This window comes from Drosophila tropicalis, unplaced genomic scaffold (genome assembly GCF_018151085.1).
Source record: "Drosophila tropicalis isolate 14030-0801.00 unplaced genomic scaffold, ASM1815108v1 contig_593, whole genome shotgun sequence".
In the NCBI taxonomy this organism is placed as follows: Eukaryota; Metazoa; Arthropoda; class Insecta; order Diptera; family Drosophilidae; genus Drosophila; species Drosophila tropicalis.
In genome coordinates, this window is record NW_027173070.1 from 13,301,936 (window position 1) to 13,326,479 (window position 24,544).

The 24,544-nt window shown below is 37.1% G+C and overlaps 5 protein-coding genes across 7 annotated transcripts; 1 reads left to right on the forward strand and 4 right to left on the reverse strand.

The window, feature by feature from the left end:
* Positions 1–1,055: 1,055 nt before the first annotated feature.
* LOC137577405 (alpha-N-acetylgalactosaminidase) lies at positions 1,056–3,897 on the reverse strand. Of its 3 annotated transcripts, none has more exons than XM_068290868.1 (8): positions 3,682–3,897; positions 3,418–3,568; positions 3,237–3,355; positions 2,542–2,571; positions 2,433–2,480; positions 2,193–2,370; positions 1,259–2,135; positions 1,056–1,197 (listed from the first exon to the last, which is right to left on the reverse strand). In XM_068290868.1, the coding sequence occupies exons 3-8, from the start codon at positions 3,323–3,325 to the stop codon at positions 1,166–1,168; spliced, it is 1,254 nt and encodes a 417-aa protein (XP_068146969.1). In that variant the 5' UTR covers positions 3,326–3,355; positions 3,418–3,568; positions 3,682–3,897; the 3' UTR covers positions 1,056–1,165. The 3 variants fall into 3 exon arrangements, with proteins under 3 accessions (XP_068146969.1, XP_068146970.1, XP_068146968.1); XM_068290869.1 differs by having other exon boundaries at positions 3,237–3,351; positions 3,418–3,613; XM_068290867.1 differs by having other exon boundaries at positions 3,418–3,613.
* An 821-nt stretch (positions 3,898–4,718) lies between these two features.
* Positions 4,719–6,346, forward strand: LOC137577406 (myb-like protein AA). The gene is made up of 2 exons (XM_068290870.1): positions 4,719–4,856; positions 5,197–6,346. The coding sequence occupies exons 1-2, from the start codon at positions 4,790–4,792 to the stop codon at positions 6,267–6,269; spliced, it is 1,140 nt and encodes a 379-aa protein (XP_068146971.1). The 5' UTR covers positions 4,719–4,789; the 3' UTR covers positions 6,270–6,346.
* A 256-nt stretch (positions 6,347–6,602) lies between these two features.
* Positions 6,603–7,652, reverse strand: LOC137578157 (uncharacterized). Its single transcript, XM_068291803.1, has 2 exons — positions 7,301–7,652; positions 6,603–7,240 (listed from the first exon to the last, which is right to left on the reverse strand). Exons 1-2 carry the CDS (start codon positions 7,650–7,652, stop codon positions 6,603–6,605), a joined length of 990 nt encoding a protein of 329 aa, XP_068147904.1.
* A 1,277-nt stretch (positions 7,653–8,929) lies between these two features.
* On the reverse strand, positions 8,930–10,078 carry Obp49a (Odorant-binding protein 49a). Its single transcript, XM_068290303.1, has 3 exons — positions 9,928–10,078; positions 9,652–9,855; positions 8,930–9,587 (listed from the first exon to the last, which is right to left on the reverse strand). Exons 1-3 carry the CDS (start codon positions 9,979–9,981, stop codon positions 9,195–9,197), a joined length of 651 nt encoding a protein of 216 aa, XP_068146404.1. The 5' UTR covers positions 9,982–10,078; the 3' UTR covers positions 8,930–9,194.
* A 527-nt stretch (positions 10,079–10,605) lies between these two features.
* On the reverse strand, positions 10,606–11,920 carry LOC137576938 (epimerase family protein SDR39U1). The gene is made up of 5 exons (XM_068290283.1): positions 11,829–11,920; positions 11,713–11,766; positions 11,254–11,642; positions 10,961–11,191; positions 10,606–10,899 (listed from the first exon to the last, which is right to left on the reverse strand). The coding sequence occupies exons 1-5, from the start codon at positions 11,848–11,850 to the stop codon at positions 10,705–10,707; spliced, it is 891 nt and encodes a 296-aa protein (XP_068146384.1). The 5' UTR covers positions 11,851–11,920; the 3' UTR covers positions 10,606–10,704.
* Between the last annotated feature and the right edge of the window lie 12,624 nt (positions 11,921–24,544).

Consider the following 24,544-nt stretch of genomic DNA (forward strand, 5'->3'; position numbering starts at 1 on the left):
CGCAAAGATGTGCTTCTTAGAATTCTTGGCCAATCAATCTTGCCTTTTATTCCATTCTGTATTTTGGATAACTTTTTAACGATTTCAAAGTTTTATATAAATTAAATCGGAATTTAGTATACTCTGAAATGGCATCCAACATTTGGATATTTAAAGAAAAAAATTTAGACACGATTTAAAAAAAAAAAAACATGATACATGATCATATATTTCAGAATTTTTTTAAGAAAATTGGCAACAAAAAAATTAACATCTTAAGATTTCAATGCAGATTGAATGATATTATTTTAATTTTAAAGTAAAGACATAAATTTTTTAAATACTCCAAATATTGACCAAATATATATATATTAACGTCGCAAAGTTAAGAGTTTTAGGGAATTTTCAAAATTTTTCAATTAAATTTTGCGAAGATTGAATGAAGATTGAATCTTTCTTTAAATTAACTAAAGTTGGCACATAGAACTTGCTTATTATGCTTTATGGCTAATCCGGCTCTGAGCTAATCATGTGTATCTTAATTTTCTTGGTAAAAAAGTCCATAAGTTAATTTAAGCTTCCGTAGAATCTTATAAACAACAGCAAAACATGTCAACAAAACAATTTTATAAAATGTTAATTGTATTTGGTTTAATATGAAATTGTTTAACTTAAAGAATCATTATCAGTATCTTTTAAAGACTCTCGGATGGGATTAATTGTGCCAAATAACCAACAAACTCCATACTGAAGTTATAGTAAGTCATAAAGAATTTATTCTATATGCTTTTCAACTGACCGCAAAAAATACAACATTTTCAAACACAGCTTTTGAGATTGTTTCAAAAATAGACCAGTCAAGAAAATTCAATAATAATAATAATAATCAATAATAACTTCTTTCTGAAGTGTCGCTCATCGGCTGTCCGGGAGTGTATTTAAGCATTGTAAGGGCAACATTTTACACCAAAGTCTAGAAGTCGTTTAGGTTATTCACCGTTTTTCATTCCACTTAACTATATATTATCATATAATTTTTATATCCTTTTGAATGACCATAAAAAATAACTCTCAGATTTCCCATTTCATAGTAATATTCAGTTTTACTTTGGTTTTATATGGATTATTTATAAAAAAAAGGAAGATTATTCGAATTGATCAATCAACGCGATAAGTGGGCTCGTCATTAAAGCGCTGTAAACTTGTAGAAAGTGACACCTAAAAAGAGATAAGAGCTGTAATTAGCTGAAATGACGCAAATCACAGATCTCGGATTTACCATTTGGAATCACACGTGTGGCGAATTGACTTGAAGCCCTGAAAACACCCAATTTATTGTTGGTCCTAGCATAAAGATCGCGGACATCGTAGCCGCCATCATTGTGCAAGCCAAGCTCTTGAAGAGTAAACTTAATGGCATAGGGAGATCCATCTGTTCGACGACTAACAAAAGCCAAAGCATATGAGTATTCTCCAGCATTGGTCTTGGGCGTAATGGGACGACGCCAGACTTCAATATTATTACGCAGAATAATGCGACGACCCTGAATGCCTAGTTCATCCTGATCGACAGCAATGACTTCGCGATTTTGCAAAATCTCTTTAATTTCAGGTCTTACATGGGCCAAATCATTGGACATAATTAGGGGAGCAGCCATTATAGCCCAAATGGCCATTTGAAGTTTACTTTGATCATAGCTAAGACCATAATTGCCCAGGATAAGCATATCGGGATCATTCCAGTGTCCAGGACCAGCATGTGGTTGGATTCTATCCTGGTTCTTTGAAAAATAGTCCATAATCTGCATAACAGACTCCAATGAATCATCAATGTCATTCCAATTACGCCACAAATTGCAATGCTTCTTCAATGATTCATAATCAGGCATTTGACCCTCATCCTCTTGATATGCTGGCCAACTGCATGAATAGACCATGGGTCTACCCGTGGCATTCAATAGACGACCAAATTCTGGATAACCATCAACCATATCTGTGAGATTGGCATAGCAGCCATCCAATTTCACATAGTCCACATCCCAATCGGCAAAGGTCTGAGCATCTAAGGCCATGTGATTGATGACGCCAGGATAACCGGCGCATGTATTAGTGCCAAAGTCCTGATATAGACCGAATTTCAAACCCTTGTCATGAATCTGCAAACCAATCAATAGGTTAAGTCGAATTTTATGGAATATTTTGTACAGCCATACATGATCAGCCAAGGCATTTAGCCCACTGGGAAAACGTTCCTTATTGGCCACCAATTTTTTAGTCTTATTATCACGTTCCTTTTCCAGCCAACAATCGTCTATAATGATGTATTCATAGCCAGCAGCGGCATAACCCTCTGAGACCAGTAGATCAGCATGTCGACTGAATAGTTTTTCACTGCAGGAAAACCATGACAATTTTATTATAAAATCCTGCCATGATCTTGTACTAGCACTCACCTAATGCACTCATTTGGATAGATTTGACAATCGGTTATGCAACGAAAACTGCAAATTATGGATAATTAGCTTTTGGCTTTTAGTGAGATGTTCAGTGGTCTTTACTTACCGCTGCCAGGACATCCAGGCCATGGGTGGTCTAGAAATGTTTTTTTGTTTAAATAAAATTTTGTTAATTGTCTACAGTACAAACTCTGTTAACGAATGTACCTATTGGAGTTTCCACAACTCTTCAATGTGTATATCTACTAAGCCTTAAGAATTTGTTGAAAGAATGCTTTTCTCCGACTATTATTTATATATGTATGTATATGTATTTATTTATATGCGATAAACTTTAAGAATTTGCTAAACAATCGCTGTTCGTTTAAAAATGTTTTCTGTGTATATGAATTATCGCATTTTTGGCACAAAAATTTATATCTTAAGACGAGAAAACGTTAATTATTAATATCAGTCGTATTAGTCTTGACTCTAAAACAAAATCCTCAACGAGGTCATCAACAGTTGGCAAAATTATAATCTATATAATATTGTATATAACAAAATCTATACATATTACAAATTTGAAACTTATAAAACATATTTGATAAGAACAACGCTATATATAAATGTACATATATAAATATGCATAATGCAAATTTAAATGAAATTGGTCAATATATCAGGATGTAGAACGAATACTATTGTGGATTGTTAGCGATTGTCGAACATTTTCACTTTTTTCTCCAAGATGGAGTCACACTATAATAGTAAAGGGTTTTCGTTCAAAGAGTTTTCACTGTACTTAAAGTCCTTACTCACTTGCGGGCCAAACCATTATCCAGAGCATTGACCAAGCTCTGACTAAACAGCACACTGACGATAAGTAAATGTCCCAAAGATGTGTACATCTTGAATTTCAGTTACGTACTGAAGCCTTCCTAGGGATATGGAGAATTTTTATACAATTTTCGTACCGTGAACTATAATTGAGCACTGATACCGTTTTTGGTTTTGAGTTCTCTTCTTATCGGCACAGTAATAGCTTGACGCTCAGCGGGCTCAGAGAGCTGTATAGAGCCACCTTATCAATGGCAATGCCCGGGGGCGTGTTTCCTTCCTTTCGCCCCGGCACTTGCCTAAAAGTTTAAACTCTGCAACATAACAGAGAACCGACAAGTGAAGCGACGTCAAGTTAACTAAAAAGTGTAAGTAACTTCAACTGTTGTTGTTGTTGTTGTTGTTGTTTCTGTATTACGGTACTTACATGCAATTGTTAATTAAATTCTTGACCCAAATTTATGAAGGATCTTATCGTTGTGTTGTTGTTTATTTACTCACTTGCATTGTGAGATATGCTATTGGACAAGTATTAGCACTTAATTAAATATGTTTGGTCAGCACTTTAGCTCAACAGTATTTTGATTGATAAAGACTATTTTAAAGTTACGCGGATAAATATTTGTGAAACATTTCATTTCGTTTGCGTTCTACGTAATTGCTTTACGTCATTTAATTCAAATCCACCTACTAACATCTGCCAACACTGGTCAACAACGTAATATAATTATAAGTTATTTATTTATTAGCTGCTAACTAAAATCTTAGCTAAGCCCTTTGGACACATAGAGGCTCAAAGAATAATTTACAACTATTTATCAAATGAAAATAGACTTAAGAACTTAAAACTAGTTAGTATTAAAGCTGCCCGAAGACTTAAAAGCTTAAGATACTAAGCGCTAGAAACTAAGTGGCAACTCTATCCATTAGTTTGAATTAACCGTTACCATAAACGTATAAATTTTTAATTCAAAACTCATTACATAAAGAAAACGAATATGAGAGTTAAGTGTATAGACATGGGCTAAAATAGTAAATAGTTTCCAATTGCTTGCATCTGTTGGAATTTACTTTCCACTGACATTGGCTAGAATACTAGGGTGGCTGCTGTGTCTTTAAGCCCTACAACACGAGATGACAGTTAAACACACATATAAAGTGATTTTGGGGCTAAAACATAATGCGCAGATGCCAAACACCCAAAAAACAAACTCCCGACCCCTCCTCCGCAGTTTGGGCCCGTCTAGATACTTCAATACTATGCGACTAGCTGCTGCTATTGCTGCTGCTGCTGGGGCTGCAGCCTCCCACAGATCTGAGAGCGAGAGAAAGTTCTCTAACTGAGAGAGCGATAGAGCATGAGAGAGAGGCGTAGGCGCAAAGAATTTTCACAATGCCTGGAAGCTGCTGCTGCTGCAGCCAAGTCAGCAAAATCGTCCTCGTTAGTAACCGAAAACTATTGACAGGCGAAAGGTCTAAGTGCAAAAAAGGAGTTGGACTAAAACCTAGAAGACTATCTAAATATTCATTATCAAATGGCTTCAATGCCCTTGAATGGGTCAACTGCAACAACGACTAATGCCAATTTGGATGATAATGAAAGTAAGTAATTTTAATTTTTTTCTTCTTTTAAATAAATTCAATTAAATTTTCCTATTAAAATGGAAAAATTTTATGTATCTGCAAGTTAGGGGAAAAATTTCTACATTTTTGTCACTATATGATTGAAGTTAGCATCCTGGCCGCAAACTAGGATGATGTGTGGGCTGGTCTGGTGGTGGGTGGTAAGCCCCAGGTAAGCATGAGAGAGAGCAAGAGTCTGCAGAGTCTGTGACTCTCTCACACACACAGTTGATGGGAAGAGAGAGAGAGAGAGTCATTTTGGAGGGTTGTCGCCTGCTACGATGAACTAACTGCAACAAGTTGTTTACTTTTATTGCAGCCTATCAAATAAGCGACGATGATTTAGATGACTTGGACGATGATTGCCTCTTGGAGGAGGGTGAACTATCGGCTGGTGGCAATGGTGGCCTGGGCCGTGGACCCTATGAGCGTGCCTGGACCACAGAGGCAACACGTGCTCTAATACACATACGTGGTCCCATGGAGGGCAGCTTTACCGAGGGACGACAGAAGCGTACCGCACTTTGGCTTCACTGTACACGGCAACTGCAACGTCTGGGCTTTCGCTACAGTGCGGCTAAGGTGCAAAAGAAATGGCACAACATATTGATAACGTACAATAAGAATTTGAGCAAGAAATATGTCTCCGGCTATGTGCATTGGGAGTTTTTTGAGGAAATGTTTAAATACTTGCAAGGCAAAAAAGCCGATTTCGATATGCAATTGCCAGTTTCAGCGAACCAACAACAGGCACAACCACAACAACAGCAACAACAACAACAATCCCAACAGCAGCAGCAGCAGCAATTGCCCCAGCTTCAACCCCAACCCCAAACGGATTTAGTTAACTATCAGAAAAAATCAGAGGCATCGTCACCGCCGCAATTGCAACTACAGCCGCAGTTAAAGGAGAACGTTTCCAATCAGCCGTATATAACACCAGTGGATCAAGTTCTATTACAATCCCAAATGATATCGGATAGCAAGTCCAATGATGAATTCGATGAGGATAGCAATAGCCTCTCCGAAGTGCGTCAACCCAAGATGGAATATGATCCCGATCAGAGTCACGATAATGATCCAACTAACGACAGCAGTCAACATCAAATGCATCATCAGCAACAACTTCAATTGGTGGCCAATGGGAATTCACATTCAAATCCACATTCTTCTGCCGCCGATGATTTGTGGTGGAAGGATTATTTCGAACGTAAATTGGAAATGGAACGTGAAAAAATGGATTTACAGCGTTCGTTGCAACGTGAACAAGTTCAGATTCAAAAGATGTCCTTGGTCCAGCAGGAACGCATTGAACGCATGAAAATCGATGCCATTAATAGTCTAACGGCCACTTTACAGAAACTGGTCGAGGCCAAATGTCGGCGAGCATAAATTCCAAAACAAATAAAAACAAACCAATGATTTTTCTATAAAGTTATGTGTGAACAAATTTTAAACGATTATTCAATATCCGGTGTAAATAAAATTTCGGCAAACCAACAATTAGTTAACAATTGTTTATATTACAACCATGAAATGTTTCTTAGTTTTAAATTTTCATTACATTTTAATTCAAGTTTCATAAGTGCTTAATGTGTGTAAGAGAGATAGACTTAGCGGTTGCAAAGCAGAGGGAGGTAAAATAAAACTCACGGGAGAATAGAAAACATTTGATATAATTTTCTAATTTCATCGACATTATTTTTAGACTGAATCAAGTTTCATCTACAAATCCCAATCCACTTCCATCACACTGGCAATAGAGGTCACTTGATCGTCCGGCTTGTTTAAACCGTAACTCAAATGCCACAACTCCGTATAGAAGACCAAGCCTTCACCTTCATTTAATCGCAGACTAAGACTAGGACAAACATTCCCATCACACGGAGCCTTGGGTAGCAAACGAAACTCAAAATGACCGCTCAATTGTTGAATGAAAATTAAACCTTTCACATAGATCTCCTGTTGTGGACGATACTGGCGATGAGAGATCAATAGCCAACTAGAATAGTAGGGTTCCAAGTGCATGGGATAATAATAGGGTCTTGGCAACAACAATCTTGAGGTCTTTACGCCTCTGCTTTGGCAATTCCGGAAATGCAGGTGCCACTTTGTTAGCGCTGATCCTTGGCGTATTTTCTGCATGGCTGCCTCCAAATGGAATATCTGACGCAGCATGAGACTTGAGGAGACATCACAGGGCTCACTGCTTACCAAATCGATGGCTTTTGTCTGCATAAGTTTGATTAGATCATTTAGATGTAGTTTTATTTCAGCATCTGTGACTATAACAGGCAAACCAAGCTCCAGGAATTGAGATTCCATCATGGAATACGATACATTTGAAACAGTTGAAATGCCTTCTGCGTAAGTAAAACTAAATTTTAGACACCTTTAAGTAGTTTTCGATTTGTCGCACTCACCCAAATTCGAGCAGAGATCACAATTATTCCATCTAAATGATCCGGATGGTAAATCACTTGGTTGATATTCTTTGGCAATTAAACACTTGCCATTATAATAGTTACTCCAATTCCAATAGGGTAAAATTTGTATAAGCAAAAGTCTAAACAATGCACTCAATGTCCAAGAAAGAAAATCACAATAGATCCAAGTAAGATAAATCACCAGAAGCGGTAAGCTTAGGAGGAAGCAACGCTTCAACTTGTTCCACCGCATTGTCCATATTAATGGTTCACAAATGCTAGACATTTGCTCCACACTAAAGTTTTGTTTTTGACACTGCTCTAGGAGCTGCTTCAACTCACTCTCCATGACACGTCTTTGCCAGCGAACAAACTGTTATCGAATGATAGCCAATGTGGTAAACAGGACAAGTGAATCCTTGGCTAGAGTTTCTCCTTTCTCTTTCTTCCCATATGGCTAAGCAATTTGAAATTGTGAAAATTGAATTTTCCACTTCATTGAATGCCCTTCATCATCCAGATGTGTGTGTTGCAGACTGATAAAAAGCACGAAAGAAATAAAAGGCAGGAATACAATGAAACTTTAACGCCAATAAGGAAGCAGAAAAAAAGAAGTTAATTAAAAGTCTCAAAACAAACGCGGACTCTGGTATAACTGTACGCTTTTTCACTCTTTTTAAAAGCTTGCAAAAAGGGTATATTAATTTTGGTCAGAAGTGTGCAACGCATAGAACGAAGCATCTCCGACCATACAAAGTATATATATTCTTGATCAGCACGACGAGACGAGTTCAACTAGCCATGTCCGTCCGTCCGTCCGTCCGTCTGGATCAACGCAAACTCCTCCTAGACCGTAAGAGCTACAGAGCTGAAATTTTGCACATAGGCTTGTATATACTGCAGGGTTTGTATATCTCGGATTCAGCCGGATCGGACCACTATATCATATAGCTCCCATACAAACCCCAAAGTCACGAACAGTGACTTTTCTCAATAACTTCGTTATTTTCTATGTTATTATCGTGAAACTTAATATTAGAGAGTTTATTACGCTTATAAACGACTGTGCCAAATTTGATCCAGATCGGATGACTATATCACATAGCTCCCACAGGAACGATCGGTGGAAAACAGTGACTTTGATCAATATCTTGGTTATTTCCTATGATTGTAGGCCATTTTTTCGCAAACATAAGGCTTTTTAGATAAAACGTTCTTCCACATTGATGGCTAATAGGTAAGGAAAGAGTTACCAAAAAAGTTGCAAGTGTATACAAACTTTGACGCGGTCGAAGTTAGCCCCGGCCCTCTGGTTTCGCTTTATTTACTTGCAATTCCCAACTAGTTTTAGACTTAAAGATATTGCAATTCTAAAGTTCTCCAGCAAAGTCTGCTTATAATACAACTTTGTGGTTCTTGAAATAGTTATAAAGAAAACCTTCTCTCCTTTTTTGGGTGCTGCCTTTGAAATAATCTTCTTTTAAAGACTAGCCTCGATCTGGCTAAAATCTAAGAGAATTAATCCAAATACTTCAAAAAAGGCGTTAAGCATGAGTATGACCAAGAGAATCCTGCCTTGAGTTCTTTTAAAGTCGCCTTAGGTGAAACTTAGATTGGAAACAAATGTTTACTTCGATCAATTTATTTTAAGACTTAGATGGTGTGGGAACAGTTCTCTACTTTGATCAATTGTTTAATCCCGTGATGATTTAGTTAGTCCTTTTAAAGAAGTTCGAAAAAACAATACAATATTCTTTGTTTAAGCATCATTGTCACATCTAATTGATTTATTTACACACCGAGAGAAAATTTAGAATTTGTTCAAAAGTTTTTTTTTTATGTTTTTGTTGATTTGTGGTAAGAGGATTTCATTGCTAAGACTTCGTTTGATTTACATATCCTCAGCTGATGGAGGACCACCTGGACCACGGTGTGGTGGCTTGCAATTGTTGAAGAATTCACGCATATTGTTGCAATCGTCAGTATTATTCCATATGGAAGCCGGGCAATTCTTAAGGGTCTTCTTGAACACGCAACCCATTAGGAAACCAGAATCCATGGGACACATGGGCATGCCTGGTGGAGGTGGTGGTGGCTGGCGATCACCCATTTTCGACTTGAACTCAGCCATTTTGGTGGTACAATTGTTAAAAGCCTCGGTTGTCAACTCTTGCAGTTCAGTGCTATCCTTAAAGACCACTTTCAGATAGGCATCCAATTTGGCCGAGTTCAATTTTTGATCCACATAGATGCCAGTTTCATTGAATACACAAGAGAAGAGGCACTAAAAATTTGATTAGTGAGTAAAAAAAAATAAAGAGATTCGATTTCGATTTGCTTTAGATTACCGGTGGAGGATGATGAGGATGATGACGTCGGCCGCGTCCACCTTCTCCACTGGCCTCCACACTAGCAGGCGATGGTGTAGTATCAAACTCCTTGCACTTTTCCTTCAAGTCGGCAGTTAAAAAGTCCGGGACAGGACAACAGGTACGGGGATTCATAAACGGTGGCCTTTTGGAGCAATCCACATCGGCTGCTCCAGTCGAACTCTGTACACCAATTAATGAAAATTAATTTAATTCGCGTGTTAACCACTCATTTGGAACTCCATTAAGCCATACCACATAGACCAGAGCCAGAGCCACAAATAGAAATAGTTGCGATTTAGTTAACATTTTGCACGTTTTGACGTTTAAACTCCGACTGATTCTGACATGAATTGGAGCTTTGGCTTTATATAGAAGGAGCCTCTTCTCCCTCCATATAGGCGAATGTGGAATATCTTTTAATTATATCATGGCGCATGTTTAAATAAATTAGCTTTTTGCTATGCTTTTTTTAAACCTAATTATTTTCAATTGTTCGTAAAAGGGCTACCTTTTTTTGTGGTTTTTTTTTTTTGGGCAGGTGAGTGAAAAATCTAGCACCTGGCCAAGAATTTCAGATGTAATCGTTTTCCAATTGTCATTAATTAATTATGTAATAATGTAATATATGGAAAGTCTTGATCTTTTAGGGTTTTTTACACTTGAATTCTCCTTGTTTAACTTGTCAATTTTTTTTTTTTTTGTGTCCACAAATTAACTAAATAATTGCATTAATAATACGTAGACAAAAAAAAAAAAAATAGAGAGATAGACAGGAAATTAGGCACCATGACTGATGAGTAAACAAATTAAGTTCCAGAATCATCGAAAAATGAATTAATGAAACAAATGTTTCACATGTTTTCTATGAAAAGTCAGAAACTGGAAAAGTTCATGGGGGTGCATCAAAACCATTCATTAAGTAAACAAAAGTTACATTTTTGCATCTTCAATTTAATGTCTCAATACTTTCTTCAACAATTAATAACTTAAAAGGAATAAAATTATAAATATATTTCACATTTTGTTCGCTTATTTCTGAATCAGTTCGTTTACAGCTGCCTTAACAGTGGGATACTGAAATTTGTAACCAGATGAAAGAGCTCTTTTGGGTTGAATTTTGGCCCCACTCATTAGGAGAGCAGCGCGTTCTTTGCCAAAAAGTGCATAGACTATAAATTCAGGCACATTGAAGAGGCAAGGTCGTTTCAGGGCCTTGGCAAAGCTCTTGAATATAAAATTATTTCAGTTAGAAAAGTTTACGAAATCATACATTTGTGGGTATTACCTGTGAAAATTCTTTGTTGGTGGCTATTTCTGGAGCCACAGCATTAAAGACGCCAGATTCCCGATTCTCTATGATGTGCTGTATTAGCTGGCACAGATCTTTCATGTGAATCCAGGGCATAATTTGCTTACCGCTACCAAGAGGACCACCCACACCCAGTTTAAAGGGCAACCAAATGGACTTTATCATGCCACCACCGTGACCCACCACAACACCAGTACGTAACACGGTCTGGAGAGGATTGAGAGTTGGACATTTCTCCTATATATAGAGAACTTTCAAGTTAAACTTACACATTTGCATTGCAGATCCTCGGCACTCTGAGCTGCTTTCTCCCAGGCTATACACAGACGCGACATATAGTCAAAACCCTCCACATGATCATCTTCTGTATAGGTTTTCGTTTCCGACGGACAATAATGACTAACCCCACAAAGATTAACGAAAGAGGAAACCTGAGGAGCCGCCTGCACTGCCTGGCTTAGGGTTTTGGCTGAATTGACTCGAGAATTCCACACATTCTGCTGAAAGCCAGGTGTCCAACGTCTCGATGGATCCAAAACATTTTGCCCGGTGCAATTAACCACTGAAGTGACATGGCTGGGTATACCCTGTTTCTCCAGATCATGCCAGGTGATGCGTTTAGCACCGGGCATACGTGAAATGACCGTTATTTCATAGCCTTAATGTAAGACAAAATATAGAAGCAACTCCACCAAAACAAAAAGGGTTAACACAAATAATGCTCTAACCTTTTTTAAGTAGATGTTGGGCAAGGTTTCTGCCAATAAAACCAGTGCCGCCACCTGTCGTTGAAAATACAAAGATATACTTGTATCTGCCTGAGAATATTCGTATAATTATTTACCTATTAAAGCGTGCCTTGACATTTAATTTTTTCCTGAGATTTTCTGTTTTTGTTTTGTTCGGTAATCGTTCTAACCGGCCAGACTATAAAACAATAATACCCGCATCTGTGTTGCCAGATAGTTGAATTTGCAGTGTTGTTCAACAACTTTTTGCCTACTTCGCGCCAACTTCAAATCCAAGCAAAAAGTAAAAGGTGACGAAGGCAATGCATTTCAGGCTTTTAGTGGCTTTTAAAGTGTCAGTGATAAGATGTGGCTTATAAAGGGCCTGCATTAAACGTAAATTACGTCTTATCGAAAGCATTTAAACCTAAATGATAAAGGGGGAGGGGACATTTAGTTGCATACACATACATATGAGACGCGAGTCTAATGGCCGAGACCATGTCTCGCCAGCCAGAACCAAGTTCAAGTGCATCCTTTGCGCGTTCGTTTGGGTGCCTTTTTTGTTTTCGGACCAAGTCATTGGAAACTCATTTGCATACACATTGCTCTGACATTAACTGACGCGTCGCCGGCGCGACGGCGGCGTCAACGATGACACAAAATTCCTTTTTCTCTAACACTAAACTGAAAATGCCATTTTAACTGCCAAAGGGGTTGCCTCTGTTTCGTTTTTTTTTTTGTCCTTCCTAGGGTTAAATGGTAATGGGGTTCGGGGCGTGTGTCGACATCCGGTATTGCCTTTGAAGAGTGAAAGATATTTTTGCATTAATCGCAGCAATTATTAAGCTTCATTGAATGAAAATGAAAATGCACAAAGAAAACTCAATGCAGTCCTTTTTTTGTGTCCTTTACAATTGAAGCACCCTTTCAAAAATAATTTAATGAACATCGATTCGACAGAGCCAAGTTAATGAGAAAACAAGAATAAAAAACTTTCTAGACAAAGAAAAAATATAATTATCACTACTGTCCCTAGCAAACATTGTTAACAACGAAAAGGAGGAGAGAGGATACACGACAGGATCATTGTGTTGACAAGTGACAAAAAAAGTTTCAACTTTTTGTGCATTATTTGAGTTGCACTTCCGGTGCGTCGATGAGATGATAGCTCCGACTGACTGGGAGTATGTACATAAATTTCTATATACATATCATTTGTATGTTTGTTTGTATGTATGATGATGGCAAACTTCTTTGTTTGCTTTATCGACAGAGACAAACAGAACGAACACAACACAAAACTGTCTGACAACTGCAACTACAACTCTTCAACAAACTTCACTTCACTTTAGACACTTTGCTTCTCTACTTCCCCCGCCAGCAAACAAAAACGAAAAAAAAAAACACAACTAAGTTACAGCAAAGTCAATGACAGGCAGCCCCGACAACCGAAACCGAAACCTAAACCCAAACAAAATCCGTATCTCAATATGTCTATTTGGCGAGCAGTTCTAATAAATGCTAGCATGGGCGCACTTCAAAAGGGGTGACGACATACATATTTACCAATCAAAGGTAAAAAACCATTTAACCTATCCCTATAGGTCTCTGTAATGGCCTAAATCTCATCAAGTTTTTGAAGCTAAATCCCCTTTAGATAAAGTATTTTCCATTCCTATGTTGTAGCCTCTTTAACACTGTGGGCGATGCACAGTAGGTAGAAGGTTCATAAAAAAGCTTGATCATAAATTGATTGGAAGAGGATTATAAAATAAAGTTGTAATCAACGATGTCATTCGAAATACATTCATGTTCTACAGGTTAGTTGATTGTCTTGTGAATTTTGTTGTAATTAAATATTTTAAACTTCAACATTGAGTTAATTTTTCCAATCTTAGGTTAAATAGGACATAGAAATTTAACAAGCGATAAGATATGTATATGTAAGTTCTAAATATTCTTTCTGATTTCGTTTTCAAACAAATTGCTTCACTTGACTTTCCTTTACAATTTTTACTGCTCATGTGTTTGTAATGGAGACAAGGAGACGTTTTCGACCCCATAAACTATATATGTATATGTTCTTGATCAGCACGAGAAACCGAGTCGATATAGCCATATCCAACTATCCATATTCACGCCATCAATTAGAAAGCAAAGTTTCATTTTATTTGTGTATTTTATTTGCAATGTATTTAATATATTATAATAAACCTAACTTAGTATGAACGCATTATCGAATAAATATTGGATGACAAAATTGCCAGTTCAAGGGGTAACTTGTTAGAATGATATTTGATACAATTAGCATACATTTATGACCCATATCCTGCTTCAGTGTAATAATGACCATCCTGCCACGAAATTAGTCTACTCTTTTTTTTTTGCTTAAGTCTCCCTTAGGATAACCTAGACAAATAAATGGTTAGGCATTTTTAAACCACTGTGAGCGACAAAATGGCAAAACAACTGCATCACTCAATATCTCCATATCCATTCGCACTGGAGAGGCAGTTGACAGTTTTATGTGTGTGCAGCACAGTCGGAGTCAGAGTGGCATGGAGCACCGTCGCTCTGTATATACATACCTATATATACTTATTTTGCGGTTCTGTCAACCAATTGGTCGGGGATTGGAGGTAGGCGGGGAAATTAACTCTCAGATCTCAGGCAGGCAGTTTGTTGGTTTGTTGGTGGTCACTTCAGGTTAAAACTTCTGTCATAATGATGATGATGATGCCCCCAACAACATGTTTCATGGCTGGTTTTGTGGTAACTTGTACAATTTGCAGTATGCAAAACTTGCCTGCAACACAATGCAAAATTTTCTCAAATTGAAGTGAGAGAAAACCTAATTGGCCTCTTTACAATTTCAACCTCAACCTCAAGCTTATTAGAGTCAAAGTTTGGGACATAATTGAATTGAAATGTACATTTTCCATACAATTTCTCTTTACCTTTTCGACCTGACTGAAAATGTGTGACAAGTTTTGACACTTTTTTCGTCGCATCGTTTTCGTTTTGTAGTATTTTGCGACGTTTTTTTTTCGCCAATTCTTTCGGGAGGAAAGTTCAAAAGCATCATAAACAATCTGAGACTGAAACTGGAGCTAGAGTTGGGGGACCTCAATGAAGATGAACATATCGCGCAGACAATTTGTCTGCCACGAAGAAACAGACATGGAGAAACTGGGTCAGACTTGGCGGCGACAGAAGCTGCCCCTTCATTGTCATCATCTACTGCGTCGTCTTGGTCTTGGCTCTTGGTGGTCGATGACGCCAAGAGTTTTCGGCTGATTCCTTGAAGGTAACGCAAATAAAAACTCAAGAACAACAGATAAAAACCCCCCTAACTTTTGGAAATGAGGTCAAAAGTCAATTTTTACAGCATTTTGTTTTTTTGCTGTTTGTGCTGAAATGAAAGTTTTAATGTGTTGATGTTGTTGGGCAAAATAGTTTTTTGCTCTGTATGCCACAAAATGCATTCAGTTTGAGAGTCTAAAATTAGTTTTGCTGTTTTTCCTGTCATTTGCTGTTATTTTTTTTTTGTCCACGAAACAACTTTATTTTGTAAAATACTTCAAAGAGAGGGGGAAACCTCCATCATAATGGGTTATGCTGGGGGATTTTGTCAAATGAGAGACAGAGGCCAAGACTGATGATTGTATGTGATCTGAAGGATCACCATGAAGCAACCATCTGCCAGATCAAAGGGGGAATAATGATCCAACTGATGGCATATCAGATGTTATTAGGATCAAATGGAATATAACTAGAGAAGACAAGGAATGGTCTAAAGTGGTATATGGCATGGCGCATCTGGGGCCATGAAGTGGAAAAAGTGTTCCCCTTAGAGTATGCAATAAGTAGACTTAACTTAACTTAGAGAAGACATGAAATGATATTAACTATCATAGTTAGTTAAAGTTTCAAGTTAAAGAAGATATGAAAACTTTATAAATTAAAAAATTGTTATAAATACATATAGCGGATCTAGGGCTATGAAATGGGAGAAATCTGCCCCTCAAAGTATGCTAGAACTTATAATAATAAAAGTAGAAATAAAATAAATTTTATGTATTTCAAATATCAAGTTATGAGCGTAAAATAAGTATCACACATTTAAATGATACTAGAAGCAATTGCTAACTTTTAAAACATAAATTTTAACTTAACTTTAAATTTTATTTGCCAAAATTTCGAAAGCTTCACATCCCAACAGTTTCACTTTGCAAACGTAATGGTAGAAAGAATAAATAAATGGTCAATAAAATTTGTTTCACTCAATAACTTAAATAATTGAATGAAAGGAGCGTTCACTTCCTTTGTTCAATGATTTTTAGTATTCTACTCATTTAATTGCGATCTAGTATTGTTCACATATTTAAGTTTTCTCCATATAAATAATGCATTATACGATCTCTTGCTAAAACAATTAGCAAGTTGTTGTTGCCAATCTTATTACTATTCATGGCTCAATGGTCTCAACAGAAAGATAGAGAGAGGGAGACACCGACTATGACTGCTTCTAGCTGCTGCTTCACCTACTTTCCAAGTGGCAAACTTGTTATACATCATCATGGTGAATGGATGCCCAGAGATGGGTGCACCTGCTGTTGCTGCCTCTGCAGTAGTTTTCGATGAAACTAAAAGTGCAAGACTGGCTGGCGGCAATTTATATATGTATGTATGTATATGCATGTACATACGTTGTGGATATGGATATGGCCATTGGATTTGATTGGACCAACTAAGCAACAAACCATTCGTCCATTCATTGAAGCCATCAACAAGTGGATCGACTTTTACTAAACCAGAGAGCTGAGAGCCGCTTAACAAGAGCGGATTGCGTGCCAGACTCTAATTGTGCTTGGGGGGTGCAATGGCAATTTCAATTTCAATTCCTTTTTCTCTTTTTGCGGTATGCATCATCAATCACTTAGGGCCAATCAGACTTGACCAAGCTGGCTAATTGCTTGCGTTTGGCAGCTGTAAAATAGCAAAAAAATCCTTGTAAATTACTTTAATTACTTAACAATGACAAAATTTTGTATTTTTTGTTGAAGCAGCTGCCCAGCGAGTTTTTCACACCTGCTGCACCTGGTCTAAACTGGAATGGAATGTGTAATGGGCCATTCCATTGGGGTCTCTTGCTCTCTGCAAATTAATTAGGCTTTTAATATTTATGCTTTTTATGTATTCTGTTTTGCATTTGACGGCGTCGACGACAAGCATAAGCATTAAAAGTCAACCCTCCAAGGACATCGCGACAACAGGACTCCAGGACTCCAGGAGTTTAGGAATCGGCGCTCACGATTCGTGACATTGGGCAATTAATAAAGGCAAAAAAACACAAGAAACCAGAAAATGTCAGCGTAAATTACAACCAAGTTGACACAAAAGCGTCTAGCTAAGCATAAGGAAAACCGAAAGGGTGCAAAGATAAATATCTATTATAAATTTCATCAGAACATGTCACGGACCTACGAACCGCCAAATGAGTCTCCCATCCCCAAAAGGCAAAGAAACAAAAACACAAAAACAAAAGCAGATGGAAATTTTTATGGTTTGCAGCTTCAAACAACTTTCAGCTTTTCATGTGCCTCAGGTCCTTTTAGTCTACCTGTCGCCTGCCTGTTCATAAATATTCTACTGCTGCCTCTCTTATAGGAGCAGTCAGAGCAGCAAAAAGTAATCCCAGTGACTTTTCATATCAGATCTCTAACCCAATTCCTGAGGCATTTTTGCCTGCATGTGCAGCATTTGCATTCCTTTTATATTTTCTGCAGACAATGCACAAATTTTTGTTGGCTCTCGAAGAGGATTATGGATTAGTGTCAGAATTTCGAACAAAAAAATGAATAATAAAAACTACATTCATTTAAGCCGGACTCTTGCATTCTAGGTGGAATGATAATTAAACTTTTATTGTACAGAAAAAGTTAGCTGTGCTTCCGGAAAAACATTTTGACCCAAAGTAGCTATCTTCCTTGCCCATAAAATTCTTTAGGAACAAATAGTTGAGAGCGAAATCTTATTAATGTGAATTATTTTTAATTAAATTGGACTTATTGTTAGTATATTTTTCACCAGACTTCTCCACTCTATTTTGGATCGGAGAGGAAAAGTTTGGATTTGATTGTGGTAATATTTTGCTATATTTGCCATAAATAACTATTAATTTTTAATTAAAATTATGTTGATTTCGTACAATATATATTTTTTTTTTTTTTTTTTAAATTTCATAAAAACTTTCCCAACTTATTGAAGATTGTATATAAAAGTATGAAAATGTAACATTGAAGTTCTGAAAAAAAGTTTTGAAATCGTTAAAAGCAAAGCATTATGAGAGCTTGGGAAAATTGTAAGAATTTGGTTCCAAACTTATCGTGAATGTCTGGGAATTTCATAAAAACTTTTTCAACTTTTTAAAGATTGAAAAATACATAAAAGTAGAAAAATGTAAAAATGTTAAAAATCCAAAAAATAATACTATCTTTAAAAACAAAACTTTTTAAGATCATGAGCAAAACCTTCAAAATTTTATTCAAAAACTTAATAAAAATCTTGACAAATAAACAGATTGTAACACGTTTGTTCAAAGATTTTACAAAGTCCTTTATTAGAAATTAATTACCATTTAAATTGGACAATTTGAAGACGTGTTAAACTTTGCTCAAAATTTGTGAAAAAATCATGCCTACAATAAATTGGATTAGACTGTGAAATGACTTATTAGTAGATAGAGATTGAGATATTATTGTTTTTATGATTTGAACCTTTCCCTTTTTTTTGCTAGTCAAACACAGTTATTTGGCTTCTTAGCTACTTGAACCCTCTCCCCTGATCTCTGCTACTGTCATTATTCAAGTCATTGTCCATATGCATGTCCATGTCCATGTCGATGTCCATAACAATCATCTCATCGCCATCATCATCATCATCGTGTATGGCTTGGTCTTGCTTGGACTCTGTTGGCTACTTTCACCCGGTGTGGGGCTGAAAGGCTGAGAGCCAAACAATCGAATCAAACGAATTGACTGGAATTAGTGAACCGCAAAGATTTCATATTACCGCCGCACAAATCAGATACAGCAACGGCCAATAATTTTGGGATATCAATTACCAATCGACAGTTTCAACAGTTTTTTCATACATTACATTCATTCGCTCATTCATTCATTCAGTCAGTCAGTCACTCAGTCAGTCAGCAGTAAATCAACGACTGCAGCTGAAGGAGAGCCTGGCACTGCAACGAGGCGAATATCCGCATATAAGCCAACCCCATGAGATGGCACACTTCCAATCCGCAAAAGGAGGGGAATTAAGTTTTGCTTCTTCCTCTTCTTCTGTTGGCGACATAATTAAAATGCAACATAAATAAACACAAGCAGCCAACAGAATCACTGAGCAAAATGATAAATTGGCCAACGACGAGTTGAAGAAGCGGGTGTATGGAGGCGGCAGAGGAGTAGCTGCTGCAACGGAAATGTGCGTTAATCCAATTAAATGGCCAATTTGTGCCTAGGCACAAAAAAAAGAAACACAGAAGAAAAATGCAGAAAATGCAAATCATTAAAATTGAGGACAATTGCAATTGCAACAGCAGAAACCAGTTGCAACTGTTGCCAACTTTGGCCAACAAAATGTGGCACAATGTCCTGCAAAATGGCATGAGTCCTGCAAATGAGTGTGTGTATGTCTTGTTTTTGGCGGGGTTATTCAACCCTTAGGCCAAAAGGAAAACAAACATCCATTTAGCAGCAATTTGAACAAATCAAAGTCACCAACAGCAACAGCAACAACAACAAAAGTTCCTTTTCCTTCAATTTGGCACGTGCCACTCCGATGATAACATGAAACATCCTTGCAAAATATACTAAAACTGCAATGTAAGCTCCTGCTACTCTCTCCCTCGACCTCACCCTCTGGGGAAACATTTCCGCGAGGCCAGAGGGTCATCATTTATGTCTATAAACTTGTACAATTTGCATTTACAGACGATGAGAGAGAGACCAGGGAGAAACGCGAGTAAAAGTAAAAACTTTTGTCATAAACCAGGACAAAAGCACATGGACAAAGGATATACAATATACAAATACAATAATGAGCAGTTCTCCCATCTTTTTCTTCTATTCCGTCTCCTGCCTGGCTTCTAAGCCATCCAGGCAGGCATCGAACACAAGCGACACGTGTCCTGCCTAAAGAAGGACAGGAACAACAGGAGTAGCTGCAGCAGGAATTGAAGTTTAAGTTAAGGCCATGTCAACAGGGTTGTCTGCCGTGTTGTTCACATGTTGTTGAAGGAAATGTGTGTGAGTGTGTAAGTGTATGTATGTGTGTGTGTGTGTGTTCTTGTTGCAACCGACTGTTAATGATGGATTGTTTACATGAATTTGAGTCCTTTGGAAACGGTTTCTAATAGCATTTATCGCCCCAGTGTACTGACTTTGCAGGGCTTCTGTTTAGCTAGATAGTTACAGTGAAAAAAAAAAACTAAATGAGTTTCTGAAAAACGTGTAAGTTTAAACAAATTGTAGTTAATAACTATTTAACAGAAATACATCCCCTTCCATATCCTGACACCCTCAGCTGTTGTTTTCTTTCTTTGCTTAGAACATGTTGTACTTGTTTTCTTCAAGTGTAGTTAGCCAAAAAGAATTAGCATAGAAGTGAACTATGAGGCAAACACGTTCATTTCAAATATGGCCTTTCCGCTCATTTAATCTAGACGGCAAAGGATATGCGCGGTTTAGATATGCCGTATCCTTTTTAGAGCCACGTGATTTTTAGGGTGACAATTAATTTTGTCTGGCTCATTAGGCGCAAACTTTTAGCGTTTATTTCGTTGTGGCCGGGAGGGGGTTGAAAATTTTCATATTTATAAATTGAAGTTAATGGTTTGGGGTTCCTTTTACGGGTTGAAAGTATATAAGGATCGATTTGGGTAGCTAAATAAAAGTTAATAGGTAGAGATGCCACTTTTGGCCCCCTTTAACTCATTGTGCTTATTGTCGTTTTAATCTGGCAACTCTGTGCCATTGTCAAAGTAATGTTTTCAGTTGGCAATCTCGACATGGAGTCAAGTAAAGAACCAAAAAAAAGAGAAAAAAGAGAAAAAGGAGAAAAAAGAGAAAAAAGTGAAAAAAAAGAAAAATGTGGAATTAGCAGTGAACACTGAGCCGCCAATCGCTGAAGCCAATGCAGTCTCAAATTGTTCCAATGGGGAGAGTGATAAAGATGTCGAAGAATCCGCACAGTGCAGCAAAAGTGTTAGCTCAATTATAACGAACACCAATGAGAAAAAGGATCAAACCAAGGTGGAGGAGCAAGACAAAGAACCCGAAACTAAAAAGTATGTATTGACACCAGAAGATGAACAAGAAATGTTGGGTGAGTAAAAGAAATATATCATCTAATATATATGTATATATTCATTCTCCTTCTTTTCTTCTTCCTTAGTGCTAAGTCACCTTCCGGATGCTGCCTTGGTCGCCTATATACAGGAACTAGATTCGGAAATGTATGAGTTGGGCCAACGTGAGGCCCGAGAATTGTCCCGCAGCAAACACCTGCGTATCTTTGGCAGTAATCGACGCCGGGCCAACAAGAGGGAGTAAATCTACTTAACTTTTCCACCATTTTCCTTATATATATATTTTTTTTCTGTTTCTTTGATATCATCAAATAAATGGCCATCAAGGCAAGTGAAGTAGTCCACACTTCAAATTGCATAGCTGCACATAACGAAAGCCGCTTAAAGGTCTTTAATTTCCTATGAAATGGACGCACACTTCCGCCCCAAAGACCCCTCTTCTACTCTCTAATGGTCATGTAGACCCAGTCCGTGTCTAGCTTTGGCATTAATCAAGCATTAAAGCTTCATTCGAGCTGCTAAGTAGCCAAGGAGACAGACAGTTTGGCTTGGCTATCTTCTTCCTGGTTGATGGTCAGTAAGGAACATGGGTGCAAAAGGGGGCAATACACAATGTGCCCCCTCCGAGTTACACGCCCATGTTGGTAACTCAATTCAAGACAAATAGTCGCCAATGGTATTCTTTCTATTTTATATTTTGTTTTTATTATCCCTCGGATTTTGTGCTAATTTTCCTCTATTTCCTGGTACAATCGCTGGGGAGTAACCGAGTGCTTCCGTCCAAAAAGGAAAAAAAGAGAGTGTTCTTAAGTTGATTAAATTTCACGCGATTTGATTCGATTTTCAATTATGGTGAAGCCACAAAAACCAAAGCAAAGGGAAATCCATTATGCTAAATAAATACACCAACCTCCAGTATGCTCCAGTTGCTCCCCCAGGATGAAAAGAAACTCCTCCTGGCTTGGGTCTAGGCTAACGTTTGCCTAGGCTTTTGATGCCCGTTTACAACTTGCATTAAACCCTTGTGTTGTCTGTTGTCTTTCTCTTTCGTTGGCTTTTGGACTCCCCTGTCTATTTGTCTGTTTGTGTGTGTATGTGTGTGAGTGTTGGTGTCCTTGGTGGTTGCGGGTGCAAAATGTTTGTCATCTTCAAAAGGATTCCTTTCATTTTGGTTCGTTTTTGGGTGATTTGGGGTTTGTCAAAACATGGCATTACTCATCATCCTTGGCAACGTTGCCCCATTCAACATTGAATGCAACATGTGTCCAGGCTTAGCTTTTTTGTTAATTTCCACCCCCACAGACCCAAAAAAAAGTGCGTTGCCTTAGGAGGGTAGCTAACTGTCTGTCCTAATAGAATATGCTCATTATGCCGTGAGTGTGTTTCGATGTTATTTTGAATAACTTTCAACTAAATTATTATTATTATAAATGGCATTCATAAGAATGAAAGCTGGCATTCAACAAAATATTCCAAAAACTAACTCGAGAAAAGGGTTGAAAATGTAATGCGACTTTGATTGAATTCCTTTCTTTCTTTCTGCTGCGCAGTTCAGCCTTTCTTCCACTTCAACTCCCTCAAATAGTCGTGAGAGATGGCATCATTTGGCGCATAGCGAATTAATTACCTCTATAACTAAGTGCTTCTTCACACACACACACATTGTATGTTAATATCTATGAAAATTTATGCAAAATTGTATCACAAATTATATGTTGCTTGTATGTATCAGAGTAGTATAAAGGCATTTAAAATTGCAACCATATAATATAATTGCAGTGCCAGATGCCACTTGTTATGCTCTTGTATACACCTTATACCCTTTTCATTAACTTTTAGAATAGGTATATTGATATTTAGGTAAACAAAAGATGATCTAATTTTGTGGATAGTATGAAAATTAAGCATAGAATAGTGGGTGTGTAATGTTTATGAGCATACAAACAGCTTGAGTTCAATGATAACTTTTGAATAGGGTCAAAAAAACCTTTGTTTTCTTGAAGGTATATGAGGATTACCGTGGAGTGAGACTTTCCCAACCTAAAAAGATCTCGAGATCATAACACTCTCTGCATTATAACATTTCGCCTGCATTAGAAAAGATTAAAGGGCTTGCAACCATTTGCAGCTCTAATAAAAGCTTTGCAGATCCATCAAAGATATAAATAGCACTATAAAAAACTATTTTTTTTATCGCAAAAACTTACCATTAGGTCTCTGCATGTTCTATCAACTGTTGAAAACCCATAACATTTAAATCTTTGAAACCATCTTGAATATAAGTATCTATGTTAGATTCAAGAAACTAGTCTGTTTTTTATCCATCTATTTACTTATGTCATTGGGACCAGAGACTTATTGGTGATTCGTCCTTCAAGCCCCAGGACAACATCCAGTCATTAATAGTTTATTATCCATTTAGGATAGTTTGCAAAAATAAGTATTAATACTAGACCTAAACGTGTCCTACGACTCAGATTGATTTTAAATCGACATTTGAAAACTGTTTGAAATCCTTTTTCAGCCATTAGTAATAAAAGAGTAGTTAAAGGTAAGGCTGAAAGAGTATCTAACAGACTTTGTGAGAGTAAATGAATAAGAATCTTTTTCTTTATGGAACAGCGATCCCAAGTCTTAAATGAACTTTTATAACACCCAAAATCTATACCCAAATTCGTTTCTGTTACAATAAGGTTAAAGATCAGAAAGGTTAAAGATAAGGTTACTCAGAAATGTTAAAAATATCTTGGTATAGCAAGTATCACCAATAATAAATTATTTCCATTTATATCATCGCATAGATAAGACAATTATTTATAAATAAATATTTTTATTGTGAATATTTGTTGACTGATAATATTTTCATTGTAATTTACTTTATTCTTCTTTGTTTTTTTTTTTAATGATTATTTTGTTAATATCTAGTTGAGTAAATTTAAGCGACGTAATTCGCTTTACAAATGAGATTTGATAATGGTTTTGTGAATGACCGACAAAAGAGTGATTGCCAATGTAGCGCAATATGTGACTGATACCACAAGTGTGGGCCGGATATGTGAAATCTATGAAAATATTAGTTGGTCAATCTATTTTACAATTCTTATTTTAAGTCGGTTGAGTTGAGTTTTTAAGTGCAAACTTGATTTGAAGGAAACTAAACTATAAAGGGACAAACTTCGTTAAACCTTCTATTATCCCCGAAGGAACGACTTTAGAGGGAACCACCAAGAGGTTGATAATTGTACTTATCAAGATAATTATAGAGAGTTCCTAACATAAACATGATTTCCAATTCGAAAAAGACCTTGGCATAAGGTAAGTGACCTACAAAGACTCCACATTAGTTCAGAGTATCATTTAATCCTTGTGAACAGATTACCTTCTACTTTCTACAACTCTTACAAATCATTACAGAAATCAAAAATCATCCCAAATAGTTTTCCATTATATGTC

Bases quoted from the DNA above. Each gene is read 5' to 3' on its own strand.
- LOC137577405 (XM_068290868.1), bottom strand. From the start codon at position 3,325: ATGTACACATCTTTGGGACATTTACTTATCGTCAGTGTGCTGTTTAGT. The intron at 2,371-2,432 runs GTGAGTGCTAGT...GTTTTCCTGCAG, and splicing joins TATCCAAATGAGTGCATTAG to TGAAAAACTATTCAGTCGAC. The intron at 1,198-1,258 runs GTAAATCCGAGA...ATCTCTTTTTAG, and splicing joins CACACGTGTGATTCCAAATG to GTGTCACTTTCTACAAGTTT.
- LOC137577406 (XM_068290870.1), top strand. From the start codon at position 4,790: ATGGCTTCAATGCCCTTGAATGGGTCAACTGCAACAACGACTAATGCC. The intron at 4,857-5,196 runs GTAAGTAATTTT...CTTTTATTGCAG, and splicing joins CAATTTGGATGATAATGAAA to CCTATCAAATAAGCGACGAT.
- LOC137578157 (XM_068291803.1), bottom strand. From the start codon at position 7,652: ATGGAGAGTGAGTTGAAGCAGCTCCTAGAGCAGTGTCAAAAACAAAAC. The intron at 7,241-7,300 runs GTGAGTGCGACA...TTACTTACGCAG, and splicing joins TGATCTCTGCTCGAATTTGG to AAGGCATTTCAACTGTTTCA.
- Obp49a (XM_068290303.1), bottom strand. From the start codon at position 9,981: ATGTTAACTAAATCGCAACTATTTCTATTTGTGGCTCTGGCTCTGGTC. The intron at 9,856-9,927 runs GTATGGCTTAAT...ATTGGTGTACAG, and splicing joins CTCTGGCTCTGGTCTATGTG to AGTTCGACTGGAGCAGCCGA. The intron at 9,588-9,651 runs GTAATCTAAAGC...TCAAATTTTTAG, and splicing joins ATCCTCATCATCCTCCACCG to TGCCTCTTCTCTTGTGTATT.
- LOC137576938 (XM_068290283.1), bottom strand. From the start codon at position 11,850: ATGTCAAGGCACGCTTTAATAG. The intron at 11,767-11,828 runs GTAAATAATTAT...TTTCAACGACAG, and splicing joins GTCAAGGCACGCTTTAATAG to GTGGCGGCACTGGTTTTATT. The intron at 11,643-11,712 runs GTTAGAGCATTA...TCTTACATTAAG, and splicing joins CCAACATCTACTTAAAAAAG to GCTATGAAATAACGGTCATT.